This window comes from Cuculus canorus, chromosome 14, assembly GCF_017976375.1.
Source record: "Cuculus canorus isolate bCucCan1 chromosome 14, bCucCan1.pri, whole genome shotgun sequence".
NCBI lineage: Eukaryota > Metazoa > Chordata > Aves > Cuculiformes > Cuculidae > Cuculus > Cuculus canorus.
In genome coordinates, this window is record NC_071414.1 from 2,619,293 (window position 1) to 2,646,612 (window position 27,320).

Sequence of the window (27,320 nt, forward strand, 5' to 3'; positions counted from 1 at the left end):
AGTTGGGGGTGCTGGAGCAGAGTGGGATGAGGAACTGGGGGTGCTAGGATGGGGAGCTGGGATGCTGGAGCAGGGTGAGATGGGGAGCTGGGGTGCTGAGATGGGGAGATGGGGGTGCTGGAGGAGGGTGGGATGCAGAGCTGGGGGTGCTGGAGGAGGGTGGGATGGGGAGCTGGGGGTGCTGGAGCAGAGTGGGATGGGGAGCTGGGGGTGCTGGAGCAGGGTGGGATGAGGAACTTGGGGAGCTAGGATGGGGAACTGGGATGCTGGAGCAGAGTGAGATGGGGAGCTGGGGTGGGGAGCTGAGGTGCTGGGATGGAGACCTGGAGCAGGGTGGGATGGGGAGCTGGGGGTGCTGGAGCAGGGTGGGATGGAAGGAGCTGGGGCTGCCCCGGCACAGGCTGCTCCCACACAGACAGCACCCCTCTCTCCGCCCCGGCCCAGGACCCCGCGCTCCCCGCTGGGGCCGCGGCTTCACTGATTGGCCAGGGCGGGGCCGTGGGGGCGGGGCCTCAGCGCTGGGCACGCGGATTGGTCAGTGGGACTATGACGGCGTGGCCTCCGCATCGCCTAGCGCTGATTGGCCAGAGGCGTTAAGGGGCGTGGACTCCGCATTGTGTAGGCAGATTGGCCGGCGTGTCTGGGGGCGTGGCCTCTGCATTGCGCAGCGCGGATTGGCAGAAAGTGTGAGAGGGCGTGGCCTCGGCGCTGCGCAGGCTGACTGGCCGAGACTGGGCGGCGTGGCTTTAACGCTGCTCACGCGAATTGGCCGCGCAGGACTGTGGGGGCGTGGCTTCTGCGGTGCACAAACGGATTGGCCGGGGCGGGCCAGAGGGGGCGCGGTCTCCGTATTGCGCACGCGGATTGGCCGCGCGTGGCCGGCGCTGCGCGGAGCGGGCGGTGAGCGGGGCAGGGCAGGGGCTGGAGCGCAGGGGCTCGGGGGGGGCGGTGCGGGGCCTTATCGCTCTCTGCAGCTCCTGGAAGGGGATTGGGGTGAGGTGGGCTCTCGGCTCTGCTCCCAAGTGACAGGAGGGAGGAAACCCCTTGCGGGAGCACATCCCGTGTGAGGACAGGCTGAGAGCTGGGGTTGTTCAGCCTGGGGAAGAGAAGAGACCTTAGAGCAGCTTCCAGTGCTGAAAGGGGCTCCAGGAAAGCTGAGGAGGGGCTGTTTACAAAGGCTTGTGGTGATAGGACGAGGGGGATTGGGTATAAACTGGAGAGGGGCAGATTTAGACTGGACATAAGGAGGAATTTATTCACCATGAGAGCGGTGAGGCTCTGGCCCAGGCTGCCCAGAGCAGTGGTGGCTGCCCCATCCCTGGAGGGGTTCCAGGCCAGGTTGGATGGGCCTTGGAGCCTCTGATCCAGTGGGAGGTGTCCCTGCCCGTGGCAGGGAGTGGAACTGGATGGGCTTTAAGGTCCCTTCCAACCCAAACCATTCTATGATACTATGATTCTAGGAAATGGCCTCAAGTTGCACCAGGAGAGGTTTAGATTGGCTATTAGGGAAAATCCATTCACTGAGAGAGTGGGGAAGCTCTGGCTCAGGCTGCTCAGGGCAGGGGTGGAGTCCCCATCCCTTGTGAGGTTCAAAAACCATGTAGGTGTGGCCCTTTGTGACATGGCTTATTCGGCACTGTGGCACTGGGCTGGCGCTTGGACTGGATGAGCTGAGAGGGCTTTACCAACATTTATGACTTTTGTTTTTAGTCACTGCCAGGCCCTGTTGTGTACCGAACACGCCACTGCAGTTTCTCCTCTGCGTGATCTTTTTGAGTTCATTTGCACTCTGGGATTATTAAGGGATGGACTTAATTCTTTTTCTCACCACCCCCCCCCAACCTTGCTGTAAAGTGTCCAAGCTGGACTGCGTTGGTGTTTTCGTGCAGCCTCCAAGGTGTTTTGTAGTGGAAGCATCTGAAATCTTGGCCCAGAAAGTTTAATGCAGAGGTGCCTGCTCTGTCACCTCTGTGACCACATATGTTCCTTTTAAAAGAATAAGCTGGAAACCGGTAATTCCTAAGGAATTTTCAGAACAGCCCTTGAAGTCACAATGCCGTCCTCATGCCCTAAAGCAATGTAAAAGCCGCTCTGGTGCTACCACTGCCACCTTCTCCTTTTTTAAAGTTGGGAATTGCTTTAGTCTGTGCAATGAAACACCTGGAAAAGTTTTCAACACCACCAAAACCTCTTTTTGTCTGCTTTTACTCAGCCAGGACATGGAAGACTACTTAAATATGGGTGTGGTCAAGCTGGGCAGGTGTGGTTGAAAGCTGATAGACTTTGCAAGGGGGTTGATTATTTGGATAATTCAAGTCAGCCTTTCTCTGTGCTAATCCCCTCTGCTTCTGACTCGCTCTGTGGCTTTTATCACCCTCCTCGGCTCTCTTACCGCTCGGCTTTCCCCTCTGAGAAATAACGTTTAACTTGCACACGTGAAGCAGGTGAATCAGCTTTAATTAAGATTTGTCGAGTGCTTGTTGATGAGTTCTTTCTAAAGCCAGTTGTTATTTTCTATTAACATGCAGATATTCTTAGCACCTGCAGTGAAAAGTGACACAACACTGGAGATCTTCTGGGAAACAGCCCCGTGAAAGGAGACGGCGCGTGCTAACAAAGGCTTTACCAGATCTCTTCTGGCTGTGCCTCACGAGGCTGCTCGCTCCTAAAGCTCTGACTTGAAAAATCCTCCAAATCCTCCCCAGTCACTGGGAAATCTGAAATGTTACTGGAAGTTAAGCCCGAATTTTGCATAAGATTTTTAGATCTTGTCCCATTGCTGGCTTTCTCCCAGAGCTCTCGGTTGGGTTTTGGTGCAGGTGTATGTGTACGATGTCTGCTGTGCCAGCACAGCTGCACTCGATTGCCTTTGAAACACCTTGTTTCAATAATTGCAATTGCTTTCAGCAATCACTGCCTCACGTTATTCCATCTGGGTCAGGGAGGGCTCACCCACTTCATAGAATCATAGAATGGTTTGTGTTGGAAGGGACTTTAAAGCCCATGTAGCTACAGCCATGGCAGGGACACCTCCCACTGGATCAGGTTGCTCCAAGCCCCATCCAACCTGGCCTGGAACCCCTCCAGGGATGGGGCAGCCACCACTGCTCTGGGCACCTGGGCCAGGGCCTCCCCACCCTCACAGCAAAACATTTCTCCCTAAGATCTCATCTCAAACTCCCCTCTTTCAGCTGAAAGCCATTCTCCTCATCCTGTCCCTGCACTCCCTGATCCAGAGCCCCTCCCCAGCTTTCCTGGAGCCCTTTTCAGTGCTGGAAGCTGCTCTAAGTTCTCCCCACAGCCTTCTGTTCTCCAGGCTGAACACAACCCCAACTCTCTCAGTCTGACCTCACGTGGGTCCTTGGATGATCTCCATGGCCTCCTTTGGCCTCGCTCCAACAGCTCCATGTCCTTCTTGTGCTCAGGACTCCAAAACTGAACACAAGGCTCCAGGTGAGGTCTCACCAGAGCAGAGCAGATGACTTTATGGTTCTTTACAGGCTGCAGCCCGGTGCAGGGATCCGTGGGGCTGTTTGGGGGGAAGAGGAGGGGAAGGAAGCCCTGGCCTTTCCGTGGGCAGCCCAGGTCAGCGTCCCTCGCGTGGGAAGGCCATCCGCACTGCCAAAGCAGCTTGCTGGCAGAGTGAGCTGAAGGGCTTTGTTTGTGAAAGGTGACGAAGATGTGAATTGAAACGGTTATGGGTGCGCTGTTTGTGAGTCACTGTGTGGGTGCCCTCTTGGCGGGGTGAGGAGCTCTTTTGTGTTTTGGGGAAGAGCAGGCTGTTAATTTAGCTTGAAGATGTCACCGCTGTAGCGCTGTAGGAGTGGCCAGATGGAGGATGCTAAAATGAAATGTGGGGCTGGAAAAAACGCCTTGTCCAGAGGCCAGGTTGGGGATACCTTGCTCCAGGCTGGACAGGGGTAAGGTGCCTCTGAGACTTGATGAAATCCCAGTCTTGGAAAGCCTGATCCCTCGTCTAGCTCACCCTCGGAGCAAATTTAGCGACCCGCTTTCTTTCCTGCCTTCGGATAGGAGGAAGGCCAGCAGGTGGTTGTCCTCCTTGTAACCAGCTGGTAACCGCTGACCAAGAGCTGGTAACAACCCTGGAGGGAAGCAAGGATGGAGAATCCCTTTCATAGCTGCTAAGGGGCTGCCTGTTTTACATTGCTGACTGCTTCACTTGCTGCCCAGCCTCTCTGGTTTGCCTGCAGCTTTCTTAGGGGCAATACCCAGCGCTGAGTGGTGTCTTCCACCCCAGAATTAGGAATTTTATGTTCTTGGATCACTGCTTGACGTTTAGCTCTCTGCAGCTGGAGCTGTGGTGTCACAGCATTGACTCTGTTGCCATTTTCCCTCCGCATTAACCTCTGCGCAGAGGGGTTTCCCCCGTGCTGTGTTGGTGTGCTCGATCTTTGCTTTCATGGTTGCCAAGTGCAGTTCTTTGCATTGTTTTCCTTGCTTTTCTTGTTTATTGATTTCTGGGTGGGTTTGGAACTTTTCTGCAGTTCTGATCATGACCTCCAGAGTGCTTCCAGCTCTTAAGTGCTGGGTGTCCTTTCAGGTTTATTAAAGTACTTTCTCTGTCATTGTTTGGGCCGTTATCGAAACAGATGAACAGCAGCTGCCCCAGATGGAGCTCCGAGGGCCCACAGGGGAGCTTTTAGAAGCATAGAATCATAGAGTAGTTTGAGTTGGAAGGAACCTTAAAACCCATCCAGTTCCCACCCCCTTCAGTCTCCCACTGGCTCAGGCTGTCCAAGGCCCATCCAACCTGGCCTTGAACACCTCCAGGGATGGGGCAGTCACAGCTTCCCTGGACAACCTGTTCCAGGGCCTCATCACTGTCATGGTGAAGAAATTCCTCCTTATGTCCAATCTAAACCTGCCCCTCTCCAGTTTATACCCATTGCCCCTCGTTCTATCCCCACAAGTATTTGTATGCAGTCCCTCTCCGGCTTTCTTGTAGCCCCTTCAGCTACTGGAAAGTTACTCTAAGGTCTCCTCAGAGCCTTCTCTTCTCCAGGCTGAACAACCCCAACTCTCTCAGTCTGTCCTCAGTATGGGAGGTGCTGCAGACCTCGCATCATCTCTATGGCCTCCTCTGGCCATGTTCCAACAGCTCCATGTCCTTCCTGCGCTGAGGATGCCAGAACTGAGCGCAGGGCTCCAGATGGGGTCTCACCAGAGCAGAGCAGAGGGGCAGAATCCCTCCCTCGCCCTGCTGGCTGCAATCTGTGCCTATAGTGTCCTGCTCCCCTTTGTTTCTCCTTCTGTCCTCAGCAAGATTTAAACTTGTCTGTGTGTGACTAAGGTAGTAAAAATACATTTTTCTCCTCCAACAATTCAATGTTCCTTCTGTGGTTGCCCTGCTCTGGGAAAAAAGAAATGACTTGCTCTGGAAAAATTGATTACACTCATTTTTATCCCCGAATAGTGCATTGCTGTGGGAGCAGTTGCAGGATACCTCATTTCACCAGGGCTCTGCTGGTCACCGCAACATGAACTAAGCTTGAGGAAAAGTGTTGCTTTAACTGAAAAACAGTTAGCTGGAGAAAACATCACTTTCCAACCAGGAGCAGCTCTAACTGCCCTGATATCCGTAAGTACTGGGCTGCTCTGGTCAGCTTTTTGAGTTTTAAGAGTTGGTCCTTCTTTGAAGTGCCCTCTACATTGGTGTAACTGTGGGGTGAAGCTTGGGCCCCACTGAGTCTGAAGACAACACAGGGATCCTCTAAGGTTTTAATGTCCTCCACCTCTTGAGGCTGATAACTTGAGGCTTCTGGCCACAGGACATCAGCGGGGTGGAGAAGCTGTGCCCTGTTTGTTCTTTGTTGCTGCATGGCTGATGCCGCCCTGGCAAAATCTCAGTTCCAGGGGAGGAAATTCAGCCTTCTTAAAGCGTTTCTGTGGCTGGATTCTTCCTTACTTCTCTCCGGGGTGCTGCGTGCTGTAGTTAAATACTGCTAGAAAAGTTGTCTTCCACTCTGGATTACGGCTGAATCTCGCTGGTGGATAAATTGCATCCCAAGTCTGGTTTGCAAAGCCCTTTGGGCTCTGGGGGATGTGAGCAGCTGTGTTTTATTCTAGATGTGTCTGCTGATAATTCCGTAGGATTTGTGGGCTGCGAGAGTCCTGATTGTACCGGTTCTCTGCGCAGTCAGACTGTTTGCCCAGAAAATTCGAAAGCCTGCTGCAAAAAGAGGCAAAGGAAGGTGAAAGAATGATTTAGGGACCTCTGGGTCACCGGAATAGCTGGGAGGAAGATGCATGTGTTGGTGTGAAGGAGATAGTGAGATAGGTATATGTCTTCAAGCATCTAAAGAAAAATCAAGGTGTTTTTAACAGCTGCCTACTTTAAACCCAAATGGTTTCTTTAATGAGAGTTTTTAAAGGTTTAACTGTTAATTTTAGAATTTTTATATCAAGTGTGCTTCTGTAAAATTAACTTTTTCAACCCAGAACGCTTTAACGTCTTCTGTGTTGGTGCTCATTTGCAAGAAATCTATATGCAATTATTTCTTATGTACCAGTCAAATCTATCAGCCAACAGATGTCAAGTGCAGCAAAAATGCTATAATAATATTATGGTCTAATAATAGTTATAATGATTCTAATTACCTGGCGTGGCTTTTGAGAGAGGCAGGCTCGGAGATGTTTAACCTTGAACTGCAGAAGCAGAGCACGTTCAGAGATGTCTAGGCTGTGCTCCCTCCTCCCCTTTGGACATCCCGTTCCCCTTATTTCCTCCAGCGAACTGGGAGCAGCAGTCTGCTCTGTTTTAAGCATTCAAACCCCGTTCTCGATGTGTTCCAAGGTGGAGCAGGGTGCCGGTGAGCTGTAGATGAGCACAGTGCTGGAAACAGCTGTGAATGTGAAGCCCAGTCATTTTTAACCTTGCGCTAGCCCGGGCTTCGGTGCACTCCTGCTGCCTGATGATTACGGTGCGCACAGAATGCTCTCACTTCGGAAAGTCTACGGGAGGCTCAGCAATCTTCATCTTTTATGCAAGTTGGTTGTGCTGCTTTTAAGCGTCAGGGAGGCTTTGCCACAGCCTGGAAAGCACAAAGCCAGTCTGGGCTTTTCACGCTGCCCGCTGATGGGAGGCTGGGTGTGGGGGATGCAGGCGAGCAGGTGGAAGCTGTGGATCCCATAGGAGGCTTTGGTGTGGGAGGTGAGGAGGGTGTGGCTGGCCTTGTGGCCAAGGGCTGCACTTGCTTTGCCTTCGACAATTTGCTTGTGGCTGCCCCATCCCTGGAGGTGTTCCAGGCCAGGTTGGATGGGGCTTGAAGCAACTGGATCCAGTGGGAGGTGGCCCTGCCCTTGGCAGGGGCTGGGACTGGGTGGGCTTTGAGGTCTTTTCCAACCCAAACCATTCTGTGATGCTGTGGTCTGTTGAGCAGAGGAAGCCCTGCCTAGCCTGGAAGCTGACAGCTTTCAAGGACAGTACACGAGGCTGAACATTTTTCCTCTAAAGAATAGATTTGTATGCTGAGGAGAACTCAGCAGGACCTATGGGAATTGGGCTGTTGGTTGCTGATCCCTGGCATGGGCAGCAGCTGCGAATCTTTTACCGTATTCCTGGAGAATGGATCCAGAAGTGCCCTTGCAAGGTTTCCTTATTCGTTTCCAGCTTGCTCAGTAGCCAGCTCGCTCTGCTCCTTGCCCAAGCCCTGCCTGCTCATGCGGCTCACGCTCGGTGTGTGCAGCCACCCTTCTCCCACGGCTCGTGCCAATGAGAGCTCTGCCATCTTCTGCCTTTTCTTTTGGGATGTTTGCCTTCTTGCTGGAGTCGTACGTCCACTGGCGCATCACCATGGAGATGTAGGAGCTGCAGGCACGGCCTTTTCCAGACTCGCATGAAGAGCGATGCGGTGATGGGCTACGCTTGTTTAGAGAAAATGATTTCTCCGAGTAAATAATTTCTGAAAGAACATTTGGCGTTGCCCAGGAGTCTATTAAGGAACAGGCAAATCTTGGATCTCTCGGAGCCTGGGCTGTACGGCTCGTGTATTATTCCTTTGCTTTGCTCGACATCTGGCGTTGCTGCTGTGGCCAACGCTGACACCGGGGCAGGTTCAGGTTAGACACCAGGAAAAATTTCTTCCCTGAAAGTGTTCTCGGGCACTGGCAGAGGCTGCCCAGGTGCTTCCAGTGCACTCAGACCCAGAGTGGGCTCAGGCGGCCATGGGGGTTGGGGGATGCGGCTCTTGCTGCTCACTTGGCACCAGCGCAGGTTCCTGGTACTTAGAGGACTATCAACAAGGTCTGGAAGAGCCCTCCAGCATGTCTCTGCCTCTGTGTCTCCTTTCAGACTTCTGTAACATCTCTCTGCCCTTGCTAAACTCTGTGTCTCTTAATTTCTTTCTAGAATCGTAGAAACTTGGAAGGGACCTGAAAGCCCATCCAGTTCTACTCCCTGCCATGGGCAGGGACACCTCCCACTGGATCAGGGGCTCCAAGGCCCATCCAACCTGGCCTTGAACACCTCCAGGGATGGGGCAGCTGTGAAGAGCCTGCATTTGAAATACACCTGCGTCAGGGGTGGCTGCATTAAAAGCAGCGTGGCCACCAGGGTGAGGGTCGGGATCTGTCCATCTGCTCCGCTCTCGTGAGACCCCACCTAGAGTCGTATGTCCAGTTCTGGAGTCCTCTGCACAGGGAAGTCATGGAGCTGTGGGAGTGAACCCAGATGGGGCCACAGAGATGATCTGAGGGCTGGAGCAACTCTCATATGAAGAGAAGCTGTAAGAGTTTGGGTTGTTCAGCCTGGAGAAGAGAAGGCTGTGGGGAGAATTTAGAGCAGCTTCCAATACTGAAAGGGGCTCCAGGAAAGCTGCGGAGGGGCTCTTGAGGGAGTGCAGGGATAGGACAAGAGGAACAGATTTCAGCTGAAAGAGTGGAGATTGAGATGAAATCCTAGGGAGAAATGTTTTGCTGTGGGGGTGGGGAGGCCCTGGCCCAGGTTGCCCAGAGCAGTGGTGGCTGCCCCATCCCTGGAGATGTTCAAGGCCAGGTTGGATGGGGCTTGGAGCCCCTGATCCAGTGGGAGGTGTTCCTGCCCATGGCAGTGGGTGGAACTGGATGGGCTTTGGTGTCCCTTCCAACCCAAACCATTCGGTGTTTCTGTGAGTTAGTTTTGAATATTGTGTTGTTGCTTGATGCTCATGGAGATGGATCCTTATCAGCCTTACAAACTCAAAGGGCTGGGTATGAGGTGGTTGTCTCTTCTATGGGAAATGCCGGTGGCAGCCCTGGTGCAGGGAGGTTGCCGGGATAGAAAAAATGATGTTGTTGAGTCTGGCATTGTTGTACCCAAAGTGGGAACAAGCAAGTGGCCTTTGCGTGTGTTTTGTTCCTTTTCTTCCACGAAGCGTGTGGTAATCAAGTACAAAGTGGATGCAGCGGAGCTTGGAAGGGCTGCTCCACACCAGTGGGAGTCCATTGGAAATCTTAGTGGCACTTGAGCAGTTGTTCCAGGGATAGAGAAATTCATTGGTGATGATGTCAATGGGCTCCTTTGTTTGGGCCTGGGCAGAGCATCGCTTGAGGAGCAGGGTGGGATTGTGGGCTGGAGCATCGCTGAGTTCTGGCTGGTTTCTGGTCGCTAGCATGGGATTTGTTCTCTCTGAGTTTGAGAAGCTTCCCATTGTTTAGGAACATAACCAGAATCAGCTGGGGCCATCCGTGTGGGTGCCCTGAGCTCCTGCAGCCCTTCAGTTTTTCCTTCAAATCCCTCAGAGTCAGAGAGCTGGAAAAAAGGTCCATTTTTCAGAGGAGGACCCCTCATCCTCCGTTCAGAGGTGTGAGCTCAAGCCGTGTCCTGGATGGATGCGTGCTGAAAGCTTTCCCTGCTGAACCTGTGTGCGTGTGGATCCCGGGCCGGGGCAGTGGCGTGGCTGGGGCGAGGGCTGGCCATGCTGGGCTCCTGCCTAGTGCTGGCTCTGCTCTCACCGGCTGGCCGAGGTGGGTCACCACCCAAGGGGCTGCTGGGTGGAAATGTGAGGGTGTAGAGCCTGAGAGAGGCTGTGGGAACCTGGCTCTCGACTTGAAGCTGCAGTGCCTGAAAAGCATCGCTGCGAACGACAGACTTGTGTCTGCTAGTCTCCTCCTCCATGAGAGCTCGATTTAACACTTCATGCATGATGGTAACAGCCTGTGTTTTGCTACTTGATGGAAAGCAGTGCCACGAGCACTTTACAACTCTCTTGGTGCACGTACCGGCTGATGGTGGTTTCAGTGCTGGGTGAGATGCTCATCCATCCATGCTAGCCAAGTAAGGCTGCCAAGATGGTGTCCTGTGCTTGATGCCAGTTCCTGCGGCTGGAGAAGAGGCCTGGTATGGATTAAACTGTCTCTAAATACACCTTGTCATGAGGCATCAGATGTTCTTTAGATAAATTCTGGAAAGAACCCTACACAGCTGCTGTTTGTGCTGGTGCTACAGAGGGGATTGTCCTGTGCCTACCACCTTGTTCTTCCCTTGTTCCTCACTTTAGGCTGAGCAGAGAGTGGATTGAGAGCAGCCTGGAGGAGAAGGACTTGGGGTGCTGGGGAATGACAAGCTCCGTGTGAGCCAGGAACGTGTGCTCCCAGCCCAGAAACCAACCATGTCCTGGGGTGCATCCAGAGCAGTGGGAGCAGCAGGGCGAGGGAGGGGATTCTGCCCCTCTGCTCTGCTCTGGTGAGACCCCACCTGGAGCCCTGTGTTCAGTTCTGGAGTTCTCAGCACAGGAAGGACATGGAGCTGTTGGAGTGAGTCCAGAGGAGGAAACGGAGATGGGCCGAGGGCTGGAGCACCTCCTTTACGAGGACAGGCTGAGAGAGTCGGGGTTGTTCAGCCTGGAAAAGGCTGTGAGGAGACCTTAGAGCAGCTTCCAGTGCTGAAAGGGGCTCCTGGGAATCTGGTGAGGGGTTCTGGATCAGGGAGTGCAGGGATAGGATGAGGGGGAATTAGTTTAAGCTGAAAGAGGGGAGAATAAGATGAGATCTTAGGGAGAAATGTTTTGGTGTGAGGGTGGGGAGGCCCTGGCCCAGGTTGCCCAGAGCAGTGGTGGCTGCCCCATCCCTGGAGGTGTTCAAGACCAGGTTGGATGGGGCTTGGAGCAACCTGATCCAGTGGGAAGTGTCCCTGCCCATGGCAGGGAGCTGTAGCTGCATGGGCTTTAAGGTCCCTTCCAACACAATCCATATGATGTGCAGTGTCATTAGAGGCTCTGTTGCTGGTTTTGGGGCAGGAAGTTGCTTTTTGGTTACTTAAGGTAGTGTCTCCTACTTTTTTTTTTTTTTTCTTCCATTTGATCTCCTGCCCTTCTGCCGTTTGCTCTCACCTTGTGATAAGCTGAGCATCCTTTTGGGTTTGTCAGGTTTCCCATCCAGGAACCTTGGGCAGACAAACTCTTCTGGGGAAGGAGTGGTTTTCCTTGCTGTGGTGGTGCTCAGGCAGCTGACCCCAGAAGAAGCATCTGGAACATCTGGAGCTGGCGGCTCAGCCCTGGGGGAGGATTTTGCCCTCTGTGTAGAACAGTAAGCGCTTGAGCCTGATCTTTGCAGGAGCAGGTAAGTGATTTGGGTATTGTCTGGCATGATTAAGTCTGTGCCCAGTGCAGGTTTAGGGACTGGTTCTCCTGCCCAGCGGGATAACAGAGAGGGAAGGATATGTCCTACAGCAGAGCCAGTGCTGGAGAGTCCAGGGCCTGTGCTTTGGTGGTTCTTGCAGCACTGCAGCAAATGGGGGACCTACGAGGGGCCTCGTCACAAAGTCTGGAATAACACAAGTTCACGGCATGGGAAGTTGTGGAAATGGTCAGGAATGAACCAAAAAAAGACTTTAGGACTATTTAGAAGAAAAAAAAAAAAAGGTAATCTGTAATTCCATGTTGTGGGAATCCCCTTCTAGTGGGAGTGCAAGACTGGCTGTGAGCAGAGGAGCGTGTGCTCAGACGGATGCTATCCCGTCGCAGCACAGTACCGCACCAAGGCTCTGACAAACATTAGCTGCCTTAGTGCCTCTCCAGGACCAGTGGGAGGCTGCACCGCTGGGTGAGGAATGTGAAGCTTCTGGAGCAGGAGGAGCTTCAGCCCAGAGCAGCCAACATCTCTTTAATCCTGGGTAGTGGCTGCCTGGCACGGGAGCGCTGTATGGGAAGAGATCGTGTTGTACCAGCGTTCTTTAGAAATGAGAAGCAATGAGAAATGCTGAAATTCAAAAGAAATGAGAAATTTAGAAATGACCAGCAAATGAGAATGCTGGTCTGCCTAAGCGCCTGTGTCTGACACCGGCCAGTAAGGCTCCTTGGGTTCCTCCTCTGGGGTTTGGCAGCTGCCTGCTTCAGGGGGTGCCGTGGTCTCACGACAGCTTATTTGGTCTGACACACGACAAATTGCTTCTGCTGACGGGTGCTTCGGGCGCAGTCTGTTAGCTGCCAACCATGGCTTCGCGGGCACCGGGAAGCTGGGGAAAGCAAGGCTGCCCTCCTCCTCCTCCTCTTGGAAGGTGTCCCTGACCATGGCAGGAGGTTGGAACTGAAGGATCTTTGAGATCTCTTCCAACCCAAACCAGTCTGTGGTTGCGTGTGAAGCATCTGCGGAGGGGGCGTTATTGTAGCCCACCTCCCATCCCAGCCTCTGTTTTGTTGGCTCTTAAACCACGCACTTTGCACACATTATTGTTGTTGCCGGTGTGTTGGGTGCTCTGCGGACACTCGCTGTGTTTCTCGTTGTGCTCGGTGTGCGGGGCAGTAGAGGAGAGGCTGCGTTTCCGGAATTGGACCTGGTTGCCATTAAAGGCACTTTGTTAAGTTGCTGGTTTTAGGGCACCCTTTTAACTCTGTAATGAGAAGTGGAATATTCGATTTCTCAGCAGAATACAAAGTACACGTCCCCTGTGGGATACGGTAAATACATTTTATCTGTTCTATTACCTGTGGTTTTGATAATGTGTCCCCTAAGCTTTTTAATCTTGTTTTCCAGAGTTGCTCTGGGTGAGGAATTGCTCCTATTTACAACTTTGGGAATAATTACCTGTTCATTAATTTCTTCTCTTTCACGCTTTCCATCTATTATCGCTTCAGAGAGAAAAAAATCTCTTTTTAAATCACCAAAACAGGAGTGACTGCTTTATGGGAAGGAGAATTATGTGTGCTGAGGATGTGTTGGTGAGAGAGCACTGCATAGACGGACCCCCTGGCGTGCACTGGCTCCTGCAGCGCTGGCTGGCAGCTCTTGGCCACATGGAGCCTGCCAGGCACTGGGCTGGTCCAGAGCTCTGGCTATGAAAGAAGGCAGCACGTTTCTGGGCAGTCGTGGCACACCTGGAGCCCCGTGCGGAGGCAGGAGGCCGATGGTCATCTCGGCTCACCCACTCGAGTGGCGCTTTGCTCCCCGAGTGCTTTGCCCGCAGCGCTGTTATGAAACAGAAATGCAACAGGACAATGAGGGAATTCATCTGGCCCGCTTTTGTCGAGCAGCTAAAAGCTAGTTCAGAAGGTTTTGTGGAAGCATTGTTTGCGTTGGTCCTTTTTTGCTTTTTCTTTAAGTGTAGACAGAAGGAGCTGGAGACTGGAGGTCACTGTAATTATTATTTCTTCCCGAACAGCAGAATAAATGTGCCATTCGGTGCATAAATGACAAGATCCTTGCCCTGGAAAATACACGCGGCCCAACCCTGATGCTGCAAACCCTTTGGTGGGTGAGGGACCATCCCTGCCTGGCTCTGGGTGTGCTGAGATTTCTCCCACCCTGGATCAGGGTTGATGCCAAAGCTTGCTGTGGTGACGCCTGTGGTCGCTGAAACAGCCTCGCTTCACGTAGCACCTTTATTGAGACGGCAGGGATGTAGGAGCTCTGCTGAACAGCGCGTCCATCGTGTGATAAAATCTGCTCCTGGGAAGGGACAGTGGAGTCTGTGCTTCTCATGGGAGCAGCCCCTCCCGGATAATGCTGTGATGGACGTGCCATTTCCCACCTGCCGTGGCTGTGGCACCACCAGGGTGCAGAGGAAGCTGCTGGAGATGTTCTGGTCGCTGAGCAGAGGGAAAGGTGCTGCAGAGGCGTCTTTCGTCTGAAAGACTGCGGGTGGCTAACAGCCTGCTGTCAGCTCTTGCCACAGGCAAGGAGGCTTTGAGAGTCCTTGGCTTTGCCAGTAGCCGTACAGCAAAGGCCAAGAGGCAGAGATGTAACAGAACCTGTGTGACTTTTCTTCCCTAAGGAAAACACTGTTTCGTATGGATCACAAGCTGTGGCTCTTCTGCTGTTTGAGACCAGAGGGATCACAGAGATGGGCTCTTTGTGCAACGTCAAAGCCTGCCTGTCAGAAGCCGAGGTGCACTGGAGCTCCACCTCAGTGTCCTTCATGCTAGGCAGCAAAAGGAAAAAAAGGCTCTGAACTATGATCACTTGGGGGATCAAAGCTCTGCTGAGCAGAAACTGGTGGGGCAAAAGGCAGGACGAAAGCAGGAAGGCCTCCAGGAAAACTGGGGAGGGGCACTTGATCAGCGAGGGCGGGGATAGGATGAGAGAGAACAGATTTAAACCAAAAGAGGGGAGATTGAGATGAGATCATAGGAAGAAATGTTTTGCTGTGAAGGTGGGGAGGCCCTGACCCAGGCTGCCCAGAGCGGTGGTGGCTGCCCCATCCCTGGAGGGGTTCCAGGCCAGGTTGGATGGGGCTTGGAGCCCCTGATCCAGCGGGAGGTGTCCCTGCCCATGGGGGTGGAACTGGCTTTGAGGTCCCTTCCAAACCATTCACTGATTGTACAATTGTATGGTCACAGTCCGTGCGGATGATGAGGACCATCTGATAACGACAGCCAGGTCTGCAGAGAGATCTGTGACACCTCTCCTCTGCTGGAGCACTCGCACCTGCATCTGTCCCCGAGGAAGCAGACATTTAATGTCCAGTGCCTGTGCATGGCCAGAGCAGTTCTGCAGTGCCTGAGCCAGTTTTTAATGAAAGGATTCTGCATGGTCATATTTTCAGCTGTTATTTCCATACCTCGCTACAAGTAACATCTAAAATAGCTCTCCCTGGCTGACAGGAGGTGAGAGGAGAGAGATATTTTTCAGCAGTGGATTCCTTCCATTTGATGATGTGGTTGTAAGCACGTGTTGGTCTGTAACCGTGTTACAAGCAGCAAGGTGGAAAACCATTCCCCAAAGTAAAGGCAACACATGATGAAGAACAGGAAAGAGAAGGAATAATGTTCTCTTACACCTTTCCGCATTTGCAGCATTTGAAGCTCTTTGCTATTTTACATTTCTTTGGGAAAAACCCTGCTCAATGCATACTGTTAGCAGCAGCTCCGCTTTGGTTTCGGACTAGGGAGGCTCTGCACTTGCAGAGCAGGGCTCGCTTTTTAATCTTGGTGGGAAATGCCAGGATAGAAGAATGGAAATCATGGTGAGGATCACTTCTAGGTGATTGCACTGGTAGTCTCCATTCTCTCTTCATACTCATTACTGTCCTGGGCTTTTTTAATTGCTTATGAAAAGCATCCTCTGAGACCACTTGAAAATTACTGAGTGGTGAAAAAAATAAGCAAGCTTGAGTGCCTTTCATCCGTGCACATGAAGATACTGCTGCAGACCTTCATGGAAGGCACCCTGTGATTCCCTTGGTTGTGGCTGTGGTGTCTGCGTTAGGAGTGGAACAACCGAGGCACGGTGTGGGGAGCAACTTGCCCAGATTCCTGCGAGAACTGAGGCGAAGCCAGGAGCCGTCCCGAGGGAACCTGCTTGGCAGTAGGTTATGAGCATCCTTGGAGAGCTCCTTGTTCCCATCAGAGAGGCTTTGAAGTTGTCTTGTTAGGTCTTTATTCTGGGTTATCCTGCTGGTGGCTGATCAGGCAGCTCCTGGCTGGGTTTGACCGACCTGCTCCTGGGTGGCTTTGGCCCATGAGGTGGATGCCGGTGGCTTTTCAACTGGGAACTCGCCACAAACCTGGAAGCATGGTGGAGCCCAGCTTGCTGGGGCAGGTCCTGAGCTGCGCATCCCTCCAGGCATCCGTGCAATTAATCCCACGATGCCACTCCAATCCTGGCCACGTAGCCAGAGCTCTGGGTGAGCCACGCGTTTGCTGCCTGTGCTGCTCCCTGCTGTGACCCGTGCCCGTGGGCTGTCATGCCGAGCGAGAGCTGTCACTGCCGCCCGGTGCCTGGCAGGGAGGTGAGGAAAAATGCATTTTTCATATCCCTCACCCTCCCTGTTTCTGACAGATGGATAGAGCTGCTGGAGGAGAGGCCCTTTGTGTGCCCTCTGCGCTGGATGCTCTGCAGGGTGGAGGATGCCCGTGGCTCAGGAGAGGGGGCAATCCTGATGGGAAACCTCCGGGTTGGGGGAGATGGAGCCGTGGGGACGGATGCTGGTGTGGGTGCTGTGGAGTTGTTCCCCGTACATCCACAATGGGTTTCTGTAACACTAACATGAATTTTGCATGGTGTTTAACCTCTTAATTGAGTCTCTTTGTAGGGAAGCTGGCACCTGGCAGGGGAAGGATGTTGTTATTTGTTGTGAGAGCCACGAGTGAACGGCATGAACTTGGAAAATACAAAAAGCTGTTTGCAGAGAGGCTAAGAGTGTGGCAATTAAACCCTTGGCTCTTTGTAGGCCCAGCTGCGGTGGGACGTAGGGGTTCCCTGCACCCCAGCTCACGCAGTGGGCAATTTTTCCCTTTGCTTGGGAAAGCAGAGGAGGAAAAATTCCATGCTGGACACTGGCAGACTCCAAGGTCAGTCCTAGACAAGGCGTCACCTTGCAAACAGGGGCTGGTGTAAATGGTGGATACGTGCAAGTGTAAAAATATCACTCAGCTGGATGTGCTGTGTGGGAAATCACAGGCAGGAGCAGGAGGGTGTAGGTATGGGCAGGATGAGAGGTGTTTTTCACCTGTGGTTTGGGAGGTGATGAAGAAGGGGGAAGTCATTCCACGTGGTTGAGTTTGGGCAGCGTGGCAGCTCCCTGGAAGGTGTTTGTCCTGAAGGTCACGGTGCACTTCTTCTCTCTAAATTATGGTAATCGCTCCCGCGCTCTAGTACAGGGCTGAAGCTCTGCAGAGAGAGAGGGTTGTGTGCACGTGCAGGCGTTCACAGAGCCCTGTGAGAGCAGCTGCCAGAAATCCAGGTAGATGCAGTTTTTATCAATAATAAATGATACATTCAGTCCTCTGATCTCCGAGGCACGCTCTGCTGTTGTACACAGCATCCTGAGCGAGGCAGGAAATCCACCCTGCACCCAAGGCTCTCCAACGCCGGAGAGTCTCGGGATTGCTGGAGACACGCTGGCGGCAGCGCCTGAATGGAGGGTCTGCTGAGCCCCGGCGGAACGGCCTCTTCTGCCATGGCCACTAGGGAGTGGACGGAGACGGTGGTGCAGCCTGGCATCAAACCACCAAAGTACAAAGCTGTGCTCCTGCCTCTGGAGAGCAGCATTCTTAGTGATTGTTGGCTTCTGGAGGAATTCATTAAATGGATTTAATTGATAGACTAAATGATGTTTAATGTTAAACAGCGTGAAGTTGTTTGTATAAACAACAAGGTTGGAGCTGCTGTGGTTGGGTAGAAAGGGCGATGCTGGCTTTATGATGTGGGGCCTACAGGGAAGCTGGGGAAGGGCTCTTGATCAGGGAGAGCAGGGATAGCACGAGGGGGAACGGTTTTCAGCTGAAAAAGGGGAGATTGAAATGAAATCTCAGGGAGAAATGTTTTGCTGTGAGGGTGGGGAGGCCCTGGCCCAGGTTGCCCAGAGCAGTGGTGGCTGCCCCATCCCTGGAGGGGTTCCAGGCCAGGTTGGATGGAGCTTGGAGCCCCTGATCCAGTGGGAGGTGTCCCTGCCCATGGCAGGGAGTTGGAACTGGATGGGCTTCAAGGTCCCTTCCAGCCCAACCTTTCCCCCCTCATTCTAATAATTTTATTAAATAATATTTTTATTAATAACCTCGGGGTTATTAATATTTATTATAATTATTTGTTAATGATGTTTATAAAAGTGGCATGATTGCATGGTGGATGCCAGACTCTGCAAGCGTGTATTTCTGCCCTTATTATCCTTCTCCTTCCGCCCCATTTCCACCACCCTATGTCAAAATAGTCCCCCTGGACACTGGTCCCAGTTTGGAGCGGTGCTTCTGCTGTGATGGGAGCAGGACCTGCTGCCTGGGGACAGGCTGTCCTTGACAGTAGAGCTCAAGCCATGGTTTATTTCTGTACCCCTAAAAGCATGGCTTCCTTGCTGCGTGGATTCTGTAGGCAGCCAAGTATGGGAAGGTGTTCCTACAACTTTTCCCTTGCGTAGGAGTGTTTTTAACACGCCAGAGTGGAGTGCTGGTAGGAGTAAATGATGGGGAGCAAGCAAGGAGAAGAAATGTGGTTTTAAGCAGTTTCTGAAGTGGTGTCAATGGATCGATCTGTACTACGGCTGCGCCCTCTCCATGGAAATCTGAGTTGTGAGAGGGTGTGTGCACGCAGTGGTGCCTCCATCCTGTCTGTCACCCACACGTGTGGGACCCTGCGGCAGGAGTTGGGGGCTCTCAGTACAGCGGGATCCTCGCTGGAGGCACACATGTGCTTTCCTAACAGCAGCACAGGAGGAGGAGCAGAGCTACTGGGAGCATCCCAACCATGACAAGCCTGACAGTATTCCAGAAGTGTTTGGCCAACGCCCTCAGCCCCACGGTGTGAGTGTTGGGGTGTCCTGTGCAGGGGCAGGAGCTGGACTCGATGGTCCTTGTGAGTACCTTCTGACTCAGGATAGTCTATGAATCTACGACCCCGAGCGTGGCAGAAGTGGATGCATCATCAGATCTTGAACAAAGCTGCACAGAGCGTGCGTCAGCTCGGTGGGGTGGGTCCTTATCCAGAGGAGGCTGTTCTTGGTTTGTCCTGAGACAAGCAAGGATGAACAAACTGGGGCTCCATCAGGAGCACCGCGTGGGTCCCTGGAGGAAGCTCCTTGCTGTGTTTCAGATTGCTGTTCAGGGTTCTTCTTCTGCTTTGCATAAGGTGTTAGGTTCATTATTATTATTTTATTCTGGTTTTTTATTATTAATTTTTATTCAGATCCAGTCCTTTGATCACTCAAGTGTGTTCGGGTCTCTTCCAGGATCTTTGTAGTTTTAACATTGGCTTTAATGAAGGGGAAAATTTACTCCTGATGTCTTTTGGCACCGCTGCTGATCAGGACCTGTCCGTGGCAGGAGGGAGCTCAGATGGATACACGGAGCAGGAGGTCCCGGGTGCAGCTCCCTGGGGCACAGCTCCTAGAGCAAGTGCAATTAATTTCTAGGCCTCATCTCAGGGAAGAAAAAAGCATTGAAAAGTAGGTGAAGATGGCTTTTAACGTGGGGGAAAAGTGGTATCAGAGGCTCGCAAGTCTTGTTCTTTGTGAAGGCAGCGGGGACTGCTTGTGTTGTGCAAGGTTTGGGAGCTCATTGGGGTTCTTGGAGCATCCTACCTGTCAGCTCGCATCTTTCTGCTCGATCCTCCATGTTAAAATGTGCTGCAAGTAACCATCTCTGGCAAGACATGGGTGGAAGGACAGGACCCGTGCTTTCTCTCTCATGACAGTCGCTGGGGTTTTCACACGGGCAAGTTGACTTCTCATGGCTCCAATTTCCAGAAGACAAACAAGAAATCCTGTGCTTCCTGCCAGAAGCCACAGCACAACGTCCCTGGACTGTCAGGGCAGGGAGAGCTGGATGGTCTTCAGGACTGAGACCTGCTAATGAGGCATGTGGTCATCAACATGTGTCTGTCAAATCATGAATATGTCCAGGTTGGCTTTTCTCAGCTTGGTTTGTGCTTAACAGGAGCCTTTGTGTCTCTGGGAGGGAGAGGGGATGATGCCATTTGCAGGTTGGTCCTGCTCATCTGTTTGGAAGCAGAGGGCTGTGCGGGTGTGGCTGTGTTGAATAGGGAAAGGCAAAGTGTCCTGTGGCCTCCTCATGATGCTCTGTCACCAGCTGTCTCCTCTCCTACACGCAGACTGAAGTTCCAATAAACCCTCCTCTTCTTCCTGCCACCCCGGGGATGTTCCCCGGGCATCTGACTGACACCGCTCTGCTCTGCAGCGACAGGTCAGCTGCAACGGGGTCTCTTTGCGGAGCTGGGGACCCTCTCGCTTAGAGCAAGAAAACTTCAGGTCAGCTCAACGTCCTTCTCTTTCTCCGCTGCTTTGCACATCACTAAGCACGGCACGCTGGTCTTGGCCATCGATGCCAGCGTCGTTAAAATGATATCGTGTTTGAACAGGGATCTCGACTCGACACTGATTGCAATGCGTGACCCTAGAGCGGCTCTGCAATCAGACTGTCCTATTTACTCCTCTCGCTTGAAAACCGTTTCCTTAACTGTTACTGCCCGTCAAACTTTGGCTTCTGCCTTGGGGACTGTGAGCATTTGGAGGTTTTTGTGTCACCGATTCAGCCGAAGGGTGCTCGGGCTGTGTTCCTGGGTGTCGTTCATCCTGCGATTGTTCTCCAGTGCTGCCCTACCCACAGTGAGAGGGGCTCTTCGAGTTATTTGTGCTGATGGACGCACAACGCGCTGTTGGCGCTGTCATTACCGACGAAGGGTGGCTGGGCAGACACCGCCCGAGCTGGTGAATTCACAGACAGTTTTGTGAGACTCATAATTCTGATACTGCTCCCTCAGTCCGTAACAGAGAATGAGGATTAGCTTATTGCTATTGCTTCCAGTTGGCTGTAAACCCAGAGCCTGCTGAGGGGCCGTGGAGCTCTCCGGGATGTCCATATGCTCTCACAGAGCAGTGGATCAGGATTCAGGTTGGGCTTGAGGTCCTGGCCCAGGTTGCCCAGAGCGGTGGTGGCTGTGCCATCCCTGGAGGTGTTCAAGGCCAGGTTGGATGGGGCTTGAAGCCCCTGATCCAGTGGGAGGTGTCCCTGCCCGTGGCAGGAACTAGATGGGCTTTGAGATCCCTTCCAACCTAAACTGTTCCATGATTTATTGGAGTGGCACAGCACATTCAGTGTGGGCTTGGGGTTAAGGACATAAAAGAGCAGTGTGTTCCCAGCAGCAGAAGACATTAATGCAATGTGTTCTTCTCACTGACTGGCTTTGAACTGTCACCTATGACTGCAGCAGCCACATTTGCGGGGCTGAGCAGCACCAATGTGCAGGTGGTAACATCAGTAAAGATGTCCCTTCTAATGGGGAATGTAATGGCTGTGCTGTTGTTTTTGTGGCCACTGAGACTGATGGGGTTTTCTGGAGCTGTGGAGCCAAGAACATCGCCACCCTGGTAGAAGGACCACCACCAGGGACAGAGTGTGACCCTTTGTTCTTTCCATAGTACCTGATTTTCTTTTATGTAAGAGGATTATTGGGAAAAAAACAATACCCTCCTCTGCACAAGGGGAATTTGTGGTCCTGCTGTTGTTCTCCTGGTGCTGAGCAGCTGCAGCCGTGCATGGGTGCTGCTGCATTCCAGCATCGTAGAATCATGGAATGGTTTGGGTTGGAAGGGACCTCAAAGCCCATCCAGTCCCAACTGCCGCCATGGGCAGGGACACCTCCCACTGGATCCAGTTGATCTGAGCCCCATCCAACCTGGCCTGGAACATCTCCAGGGATGGGGCAACCGCTGCTTCTCTGGGCAAAACAATGTCCTTCAATCACAACGAACGCTCCCTATGGAGGTGGGGTCAAGGCTTTCACCCTTTTTACCTTACAGACTGCACAGATTGTTTCCGCTCTGCTTCGTATCCACATAACCGCTTTGGCAATCCTCTCACGCCCTTTGCGTGTGTCTGTCTTGTAGCGAGATGTCAGCCTGTGCAGGCTTCTCTCCAGGAGCTTCAAACCCCCGTGTTTCACATGTTGGCTGCTCCTGCCTACCTGGGACCTAAGCAAACTGCTAATTGTTGTGCAGATGTCATCTTCTAGGCAGGCATGAGGTTGTAGGCTTTAAAGAGACTGTGCTGTCATTTGCCACCAGCCTTCTCGGTACACGTGAGCTCTATTTTTATGGGAGGGCGCGTTTTCTTTCAGCTGCTGCTTTGTTGAATTTCTTTTTCTTCTTCTCTCTTTTTATTTCCAGGCTTGCAGGTAAAGTTTTAGAGACACATCTATTTTTTATTATCCTGGTTTTGCCACTTGTTTTATAACTAAAAAAAAAAACCCAAAACAACCCGAGCCCTGTTTCCTGTATAAAACAGAGCAGTTTGCTCTGAGGTGAGGACTGTGCGCTGTGGTCAGTGGGAGCCTGAGGTTCTGGCTGTGGTGTTGGCCAGGGGGCATGTCGATCTAGGAGCAGATGGGGTTTGAGCCCATGGACTCTACTCTGGGTTTCCCAGCTCAGGAACCTGAGCACTGGTCGTAGCCTGGCTCCGCTCGGCAGTGCCCCAGGAGATAGATGGAGGCTTTGGCCTTGGGGTGTCTTTGTCTCTCTTCTGAAAATGGAGAGCTTTTGTGCTCTGGTTGTACTTTAATAAGGCTTTGTGGGTCCTGGAGGTGGTTCTGTGACTCTAAACAAGAAGAGGACGTTGAAGGAGGATATTAATCACCAGGTCAGGTACCACAAGGTGGTACTGCCATGCACAGTGTGGGTTGAGCAGTGGAGCTCGTTGCTGAGGGATGTGGTGTCAGACGGCCAGAGCTGCTCCAAAAGCAATTAGTGGCGAACAAAAATCCAATTGATTGGGATGTGAGCCCAAAGGGAGAGGCTGCTGTTCAGGAAGACCCTGGGTCAGGAGTTTTGGGAAGGTGCATCAGAAGTGTTATGCTTTGGGCACCGTGCTCTGTTGCCTTTTCCCGGGTGTTTGCCATGGACCAGCGGGATGCAGTGTTTCACCTTTTATTTTCTTCTTTTGGCTAAAGCCAAAACTAAGCAGGAAGAGGAAGAAGTAAGAGAACAGAGCAGGGAGACAAGATAGCCATCAAGGGGTGGAAGGAGAGGCCCATGGAGATGATTCTAGGGCTGGAGCACCTCCCGTACGAGGACAGGCTGAGAGAGTAGGGGTTGTCCAGCGTGGAGAAGAGAAGGCTTAGAGCAGCTTCCAGTACTGAAAGGGACTCCAGAAAAGCTGAGGAGGGGCTCTTGAAAGTGCAGGGATAGGACAAGGGGAACTTTTCAGCTGTAAGAGGGGAGATTGAGATGAGATCTTGAGGAGAAATATTTTGCTGTGAGGGTGGTGAGGCCGTGGTCCGGGTTGCTCAGAGCACTGGTGGCTGTCTCATCCCTGGAGGTGTTCAAGGCCAGGTTGGATGGGACTTGGAGCCCCTGATCCAGTGCGAGGTGCCATGGGGTGTACCATTCCATGATTCTGTGACTCTACTCTCTGGGTGTCCCCAAAGCCTTTTGAGACAGAGCTCCTTTGATGGCAGGGGTCATGCTGGTTGCCTCTGTGAGCTCATTTTCTGCTCTATGGAATGGAAGATGGTAGCTTCAAGGAAAGAAAAAATCTGCTGTGTGATGTGCCGTACTGATAGACAACAGAGACAAAGATATTTAGGGCTGTGTGTATGGGAGGAGATTCTTTAAAACCTGGATAGGAGTAGGAGCTGACTTGATGGAGGAATGAGTAATGAAGAAGTGTTTGAACGGAACTAATCAGTTCCATCTTCTTTCAAAAGACTTCATTTAGTTTAATTTAGCAACATGTAAATTTAGAGCCAATCAAAGGAAATACTTTTCTGGGCTGCGTGCTGGCAGGCTGCTCCCTTCCCTGCCCGGCGTGAGCAGCAGCGAACCGAGCGCTGGGGGTGGGTTTGAAGCCTCATGTTGGGAGGCAGTGGGACACGTGTGAGTGTGGTTCTGCACACGGTGGTGGGGACATGAGCTCTCTACCAGGGTGATGGCCGCTACAAGAGCAGGACTCTTCTCTTTTTCCCCGCCCCTTCTGGTTCAGTAGGCCATTTGTGGTCGGTTGGGGTGGCTTTAACCACAGGATTGCTTTGTGGTCTGCTGGAAGCACTGGCAGAGCCGGGTCTTGGGCTCACGATCCGGAGGATCCAGTGCTCTGAGCAGCAGAGAAAGCCTTGCACTGTGGGAACCACCAAGTAAGCCTTATTCACCTCTGCAAAGTGTTGTTTTCCTCAATAACTGGATTTAGACAACCCCTTGATCCTTCGGTGGCTGATACTTTTGTTTAATTTGAGTTAATGCAGCTACTTCTGTGCTTAAAATGAGGCACGGGCCTAAAAAAACTTCACAGCATCGCACTGAATTTTAGTTTTCCCTGTTGCTGTCAGCCATGGCACTAACACTGTGATTTTAAGCAGGGCTTCCAGGTCTCTTCATGTTTTCCAGGAGACGCATAAGCCCCCGTGGGGTCAATATCAGCTACTTTGTCGTTACCTGTCATAAGCTCCATTAGCAGTAAAATCACACCCTGTGCTATCGGCTGCCCTCCCGAGATCTGTGTGCTAACACCTCGAGGTGTTGTGTGTCCCGTGGTGTCACAGCCCTGCACCTGGGCCGTGTTGTGAAATGTGGAAAGAATGCTGAAATCTCTTTAAATGTTGACTAAAATGCTGTTTGGTTTGTTTCCCTTTGCAATCCAGGTTGGTGGCAATGACTTGTTGGCCCGGTCTCCTCTCCACCGCTGCCAAAGTCAACCTGCTGGTCCTGGTGGTTTCTGCCGTGTTTTCCCAGTCGAGCCTGAGCGATGGAGTTCCCGTAAGTGTTGGTTGCTCTGTCTGAGAGCCGTGCTCGCAAAAGGCAGCCCAGCCCTTGGAGTCTGGTGGGGCAACAGCCTTACCTGTCCCCTCTGTAGGGCCACACGGAGTGTTGAGCATTGGTGAATCACCTCTCCTGGGCAGTGTGTCTTCATAACAATGTTTCCTTTCTCCAGGAAAGCCAAAATGTGCTCAATCCAGAGGGTTTCTGAGAGGAACAGTGCAGCTTGGGCAGCTCTTGTGTTTGCTACGTGTCACTTTTGCTGTTTTGAGTTGTCTCACGTTCCCCCAGTGGCAAGAGGCAAGGCTGATAGTGCAGTGTAGTGGCAAGTAGAGGGAAGAGGTGGCCTTGATGAGGGTCCTAGCTGTGCCTCTCCGAGTCGCCGCGAGTAAGGCTTAGAGGAGCATCCTTGTGTCCCACACACATGGATTCTGCTCCTTACAGCATCGTTTTGAAGCTGCAGTCAAGGTGGGTGGGTGCTGCTGGCCCCTTTGCACTCGTATGGGTGTGCAAAGAGGAGTGGATCTGGGAAACTTCCTTGAGGAATCTTTAGTAGTAGAGTGGTGTTTTTAGAGTGCTGTGGCTTAAAACGGGGGTTCCCCCAGCAACACTGGCTTAGGCAGTCACTGCACCCCATGTCCTTGGGCACTCGCTCCTGCCTTTGCACTGTGGCTGCTGGGGTTTGTGCTGTCCCAGAGCACATCTGAGGGGCAGATCATGGTGTGAGCACTGTGGGCCAATAAATCCAGTCCCCCCGGGGTCGTGTAAGGATGAGATAATCTGTCTTTATTTCAGGGAAGGAGGAGAAGGGTCTGGAGATAGAATGCACCCATCCCAGCTGGAGAATGAGCGCTGGGACAGCCCCCAGGCAGGCAGCCTGGCAGCGAGGTTCAGGCAGGATTGATGCGATGGGTGAATAACTCTCACACCACCTTCTGCAACGGCTCCGTGCTGGCCATGTCCCTTCATGGCAAACAGACTGCAGATCCTCTCAGGCCCTCCCTGCTGGGGCTTCTCAGCTCATTGTAATTTAGCTCAGACTGAGAAAGCCAGGAAGCTTTTTTTCCCTTTAAGGACATTTCCATTCTTCTTTAGAAAACATCTTTCTTTCTCCTATTTAATTATGAAAATGAACTAAAAGAGATTCTACTCAATCTCTGCGTAAAAGAATAATTGCTTGTGTGCCGTTGCCTGTTTTTGACAGAAATATGAATAAAACCAGGGAACGGCACAGCAGTTTTGGGCCAAACCATGGCAGTAACATTGAAATGAGCCGAGTTGCATCCTTTTATCCTTGCTGAACATTTAGACCCCAGCCTGTGCAGCGCGGGTAAACATCAACCATCTCCATTATCCATTTCAGCAGATGCGCCTGCTGGTAAATTTACAATGGCCTGTGTTGTTAAGTCCCTCTTGGATAATAATACAGTAGCGTGAGTAAGCTAAATAACTGCTCTGACTCATTTATTTTAGTCCTGTTGCATCGTGGATCAGAAAATGTTAACATCGATTTTCATCAGTAGAACCTGGCTTTTAATGTTTATGATTGTTACTGAGCTTTAACCATTTGTCATCGTTTTAACGATCCTGAGCCTCTGATGTTCTGAGCGGCATCAGGAGTTAAGCTCCGCTTCCTGGGGCGTTTCTGAAATTTGGATCCCTTTGGACAGATAAAAATAAACACGTTCTGTAGGTTTGTCAGCCACCTTCGTGCGCTACCACTGTCACTGCTAATTGTTCGTGCTTTGCTCAGGCTGACATTTCTCCCGCTCAGAAACACTCTCCTAGGCTGAATAATGGATATTTATATGCAAAACACCCAGATACTGCCAGAAAATATGCGCTTTTTCTAAGAAGTGGAAGAAGTTGAAGGCAGAGCATGGCCTGAAATTCCCAGTTAACCCCTTAATTGACTTTTCCCCCCCAAGAAAACATTCAAAGGGTTCATATCAAATCACTCCATGCAGCAAAATGTAATGCTTTACAGGCCCTGGCCCAGGTTGCCCAGAGCAGTGGTGGCTGCCCCATTCCTGGAGGGGTTCAAGGCCAGGTTGGATGGGGCTTGGAGCAACCTGATCCAGTGGGAGGTGTCCCTGCCCACGGCAGGGGGTGGAACTGGATGGGCTTTGAGGTCCCTTCCAACTAAACTATTCTGTGATTCTGTTGTGATTTATCCATGAAGACAGGTCCTCAGCTCTTCCAGCAGAGCCTGCCCACCTCGGCCCCTTCAAGGCGCTCCAGGTGTTTGAACAGGCTATTATTCTATTATTCTAGTTGCCCACAGTTAGGGATCATCTTTCCCCCTAGGCTGCTTCTTTGAGATTATTCAGCAGTGCCGTTCTTGGAAGCTGGGGATGCTCCCTGCAACAGCAACTGAGCTGTCTGGCCGTTGGCCTGGACCAGCTCATCCATTCCTGGCAAAACGGGAGCCACAAAGTCCTGCTTCCCGAGCAGGGAACAGCCTGGCGTGAGATACTACGAGGTCGTTACTACGCATCGCAATGACTGTATCCGTTGCAGTTCTACTTGACTCCCACCAGCTCCCTAAGGAGAATTCCCACTGAACAGTGAGGCTTCCCTCACGGCAAGGGGGTATTTTTCCTCCTTTTCATCCTCATTTTTTCCTTTGTATAATGTACCGCTCGTGCTGGCTGATCTACCACACCTCTGCCGTTCGCGTGCTGCTCTCGCA

General features: G+C 52.2%; 1 protein-coding gene across 5 annotated transcripts in view; it reads left to right on the forward strand.

Moving 5' to 3' along the window:
• The first annotated feature begins 816 nt into the window (after positions 1–816).
• SIL1 (SIL1 nucleotide exchange factor) overlaps positions 817–27,320 on the forward strand; it is a 116,961-nt gene continuing 90,457 nt past the window's right edge. For 2 of the 5 annotated variants that reach the window (XR_008452256.1, XM_054079805.1), the window contains exons 1-3: positions 845–900; positions 11,364–11,556; positions 24,514–24,628. Coding sequence is in view for 4 of the 5 variants with exons in the window: in XM_054079805.1 (XP_053935780.1) it covers positions 24,524–24,628 (105 nt within the window). In the remaining variant the exon portion in view is untranslated. Of the gene's footprint in view, positions 901–5,434; positions 5,600–11,363; positions 11,557–23,889; positions 24,010–24,513; positions 24,629–27,320 lie in introns of those variants that run through there. The other 3 variants (XM_054079806.1, XM_054079807.1, XM_054079808.1) reach the window with 3 other exon arrangements.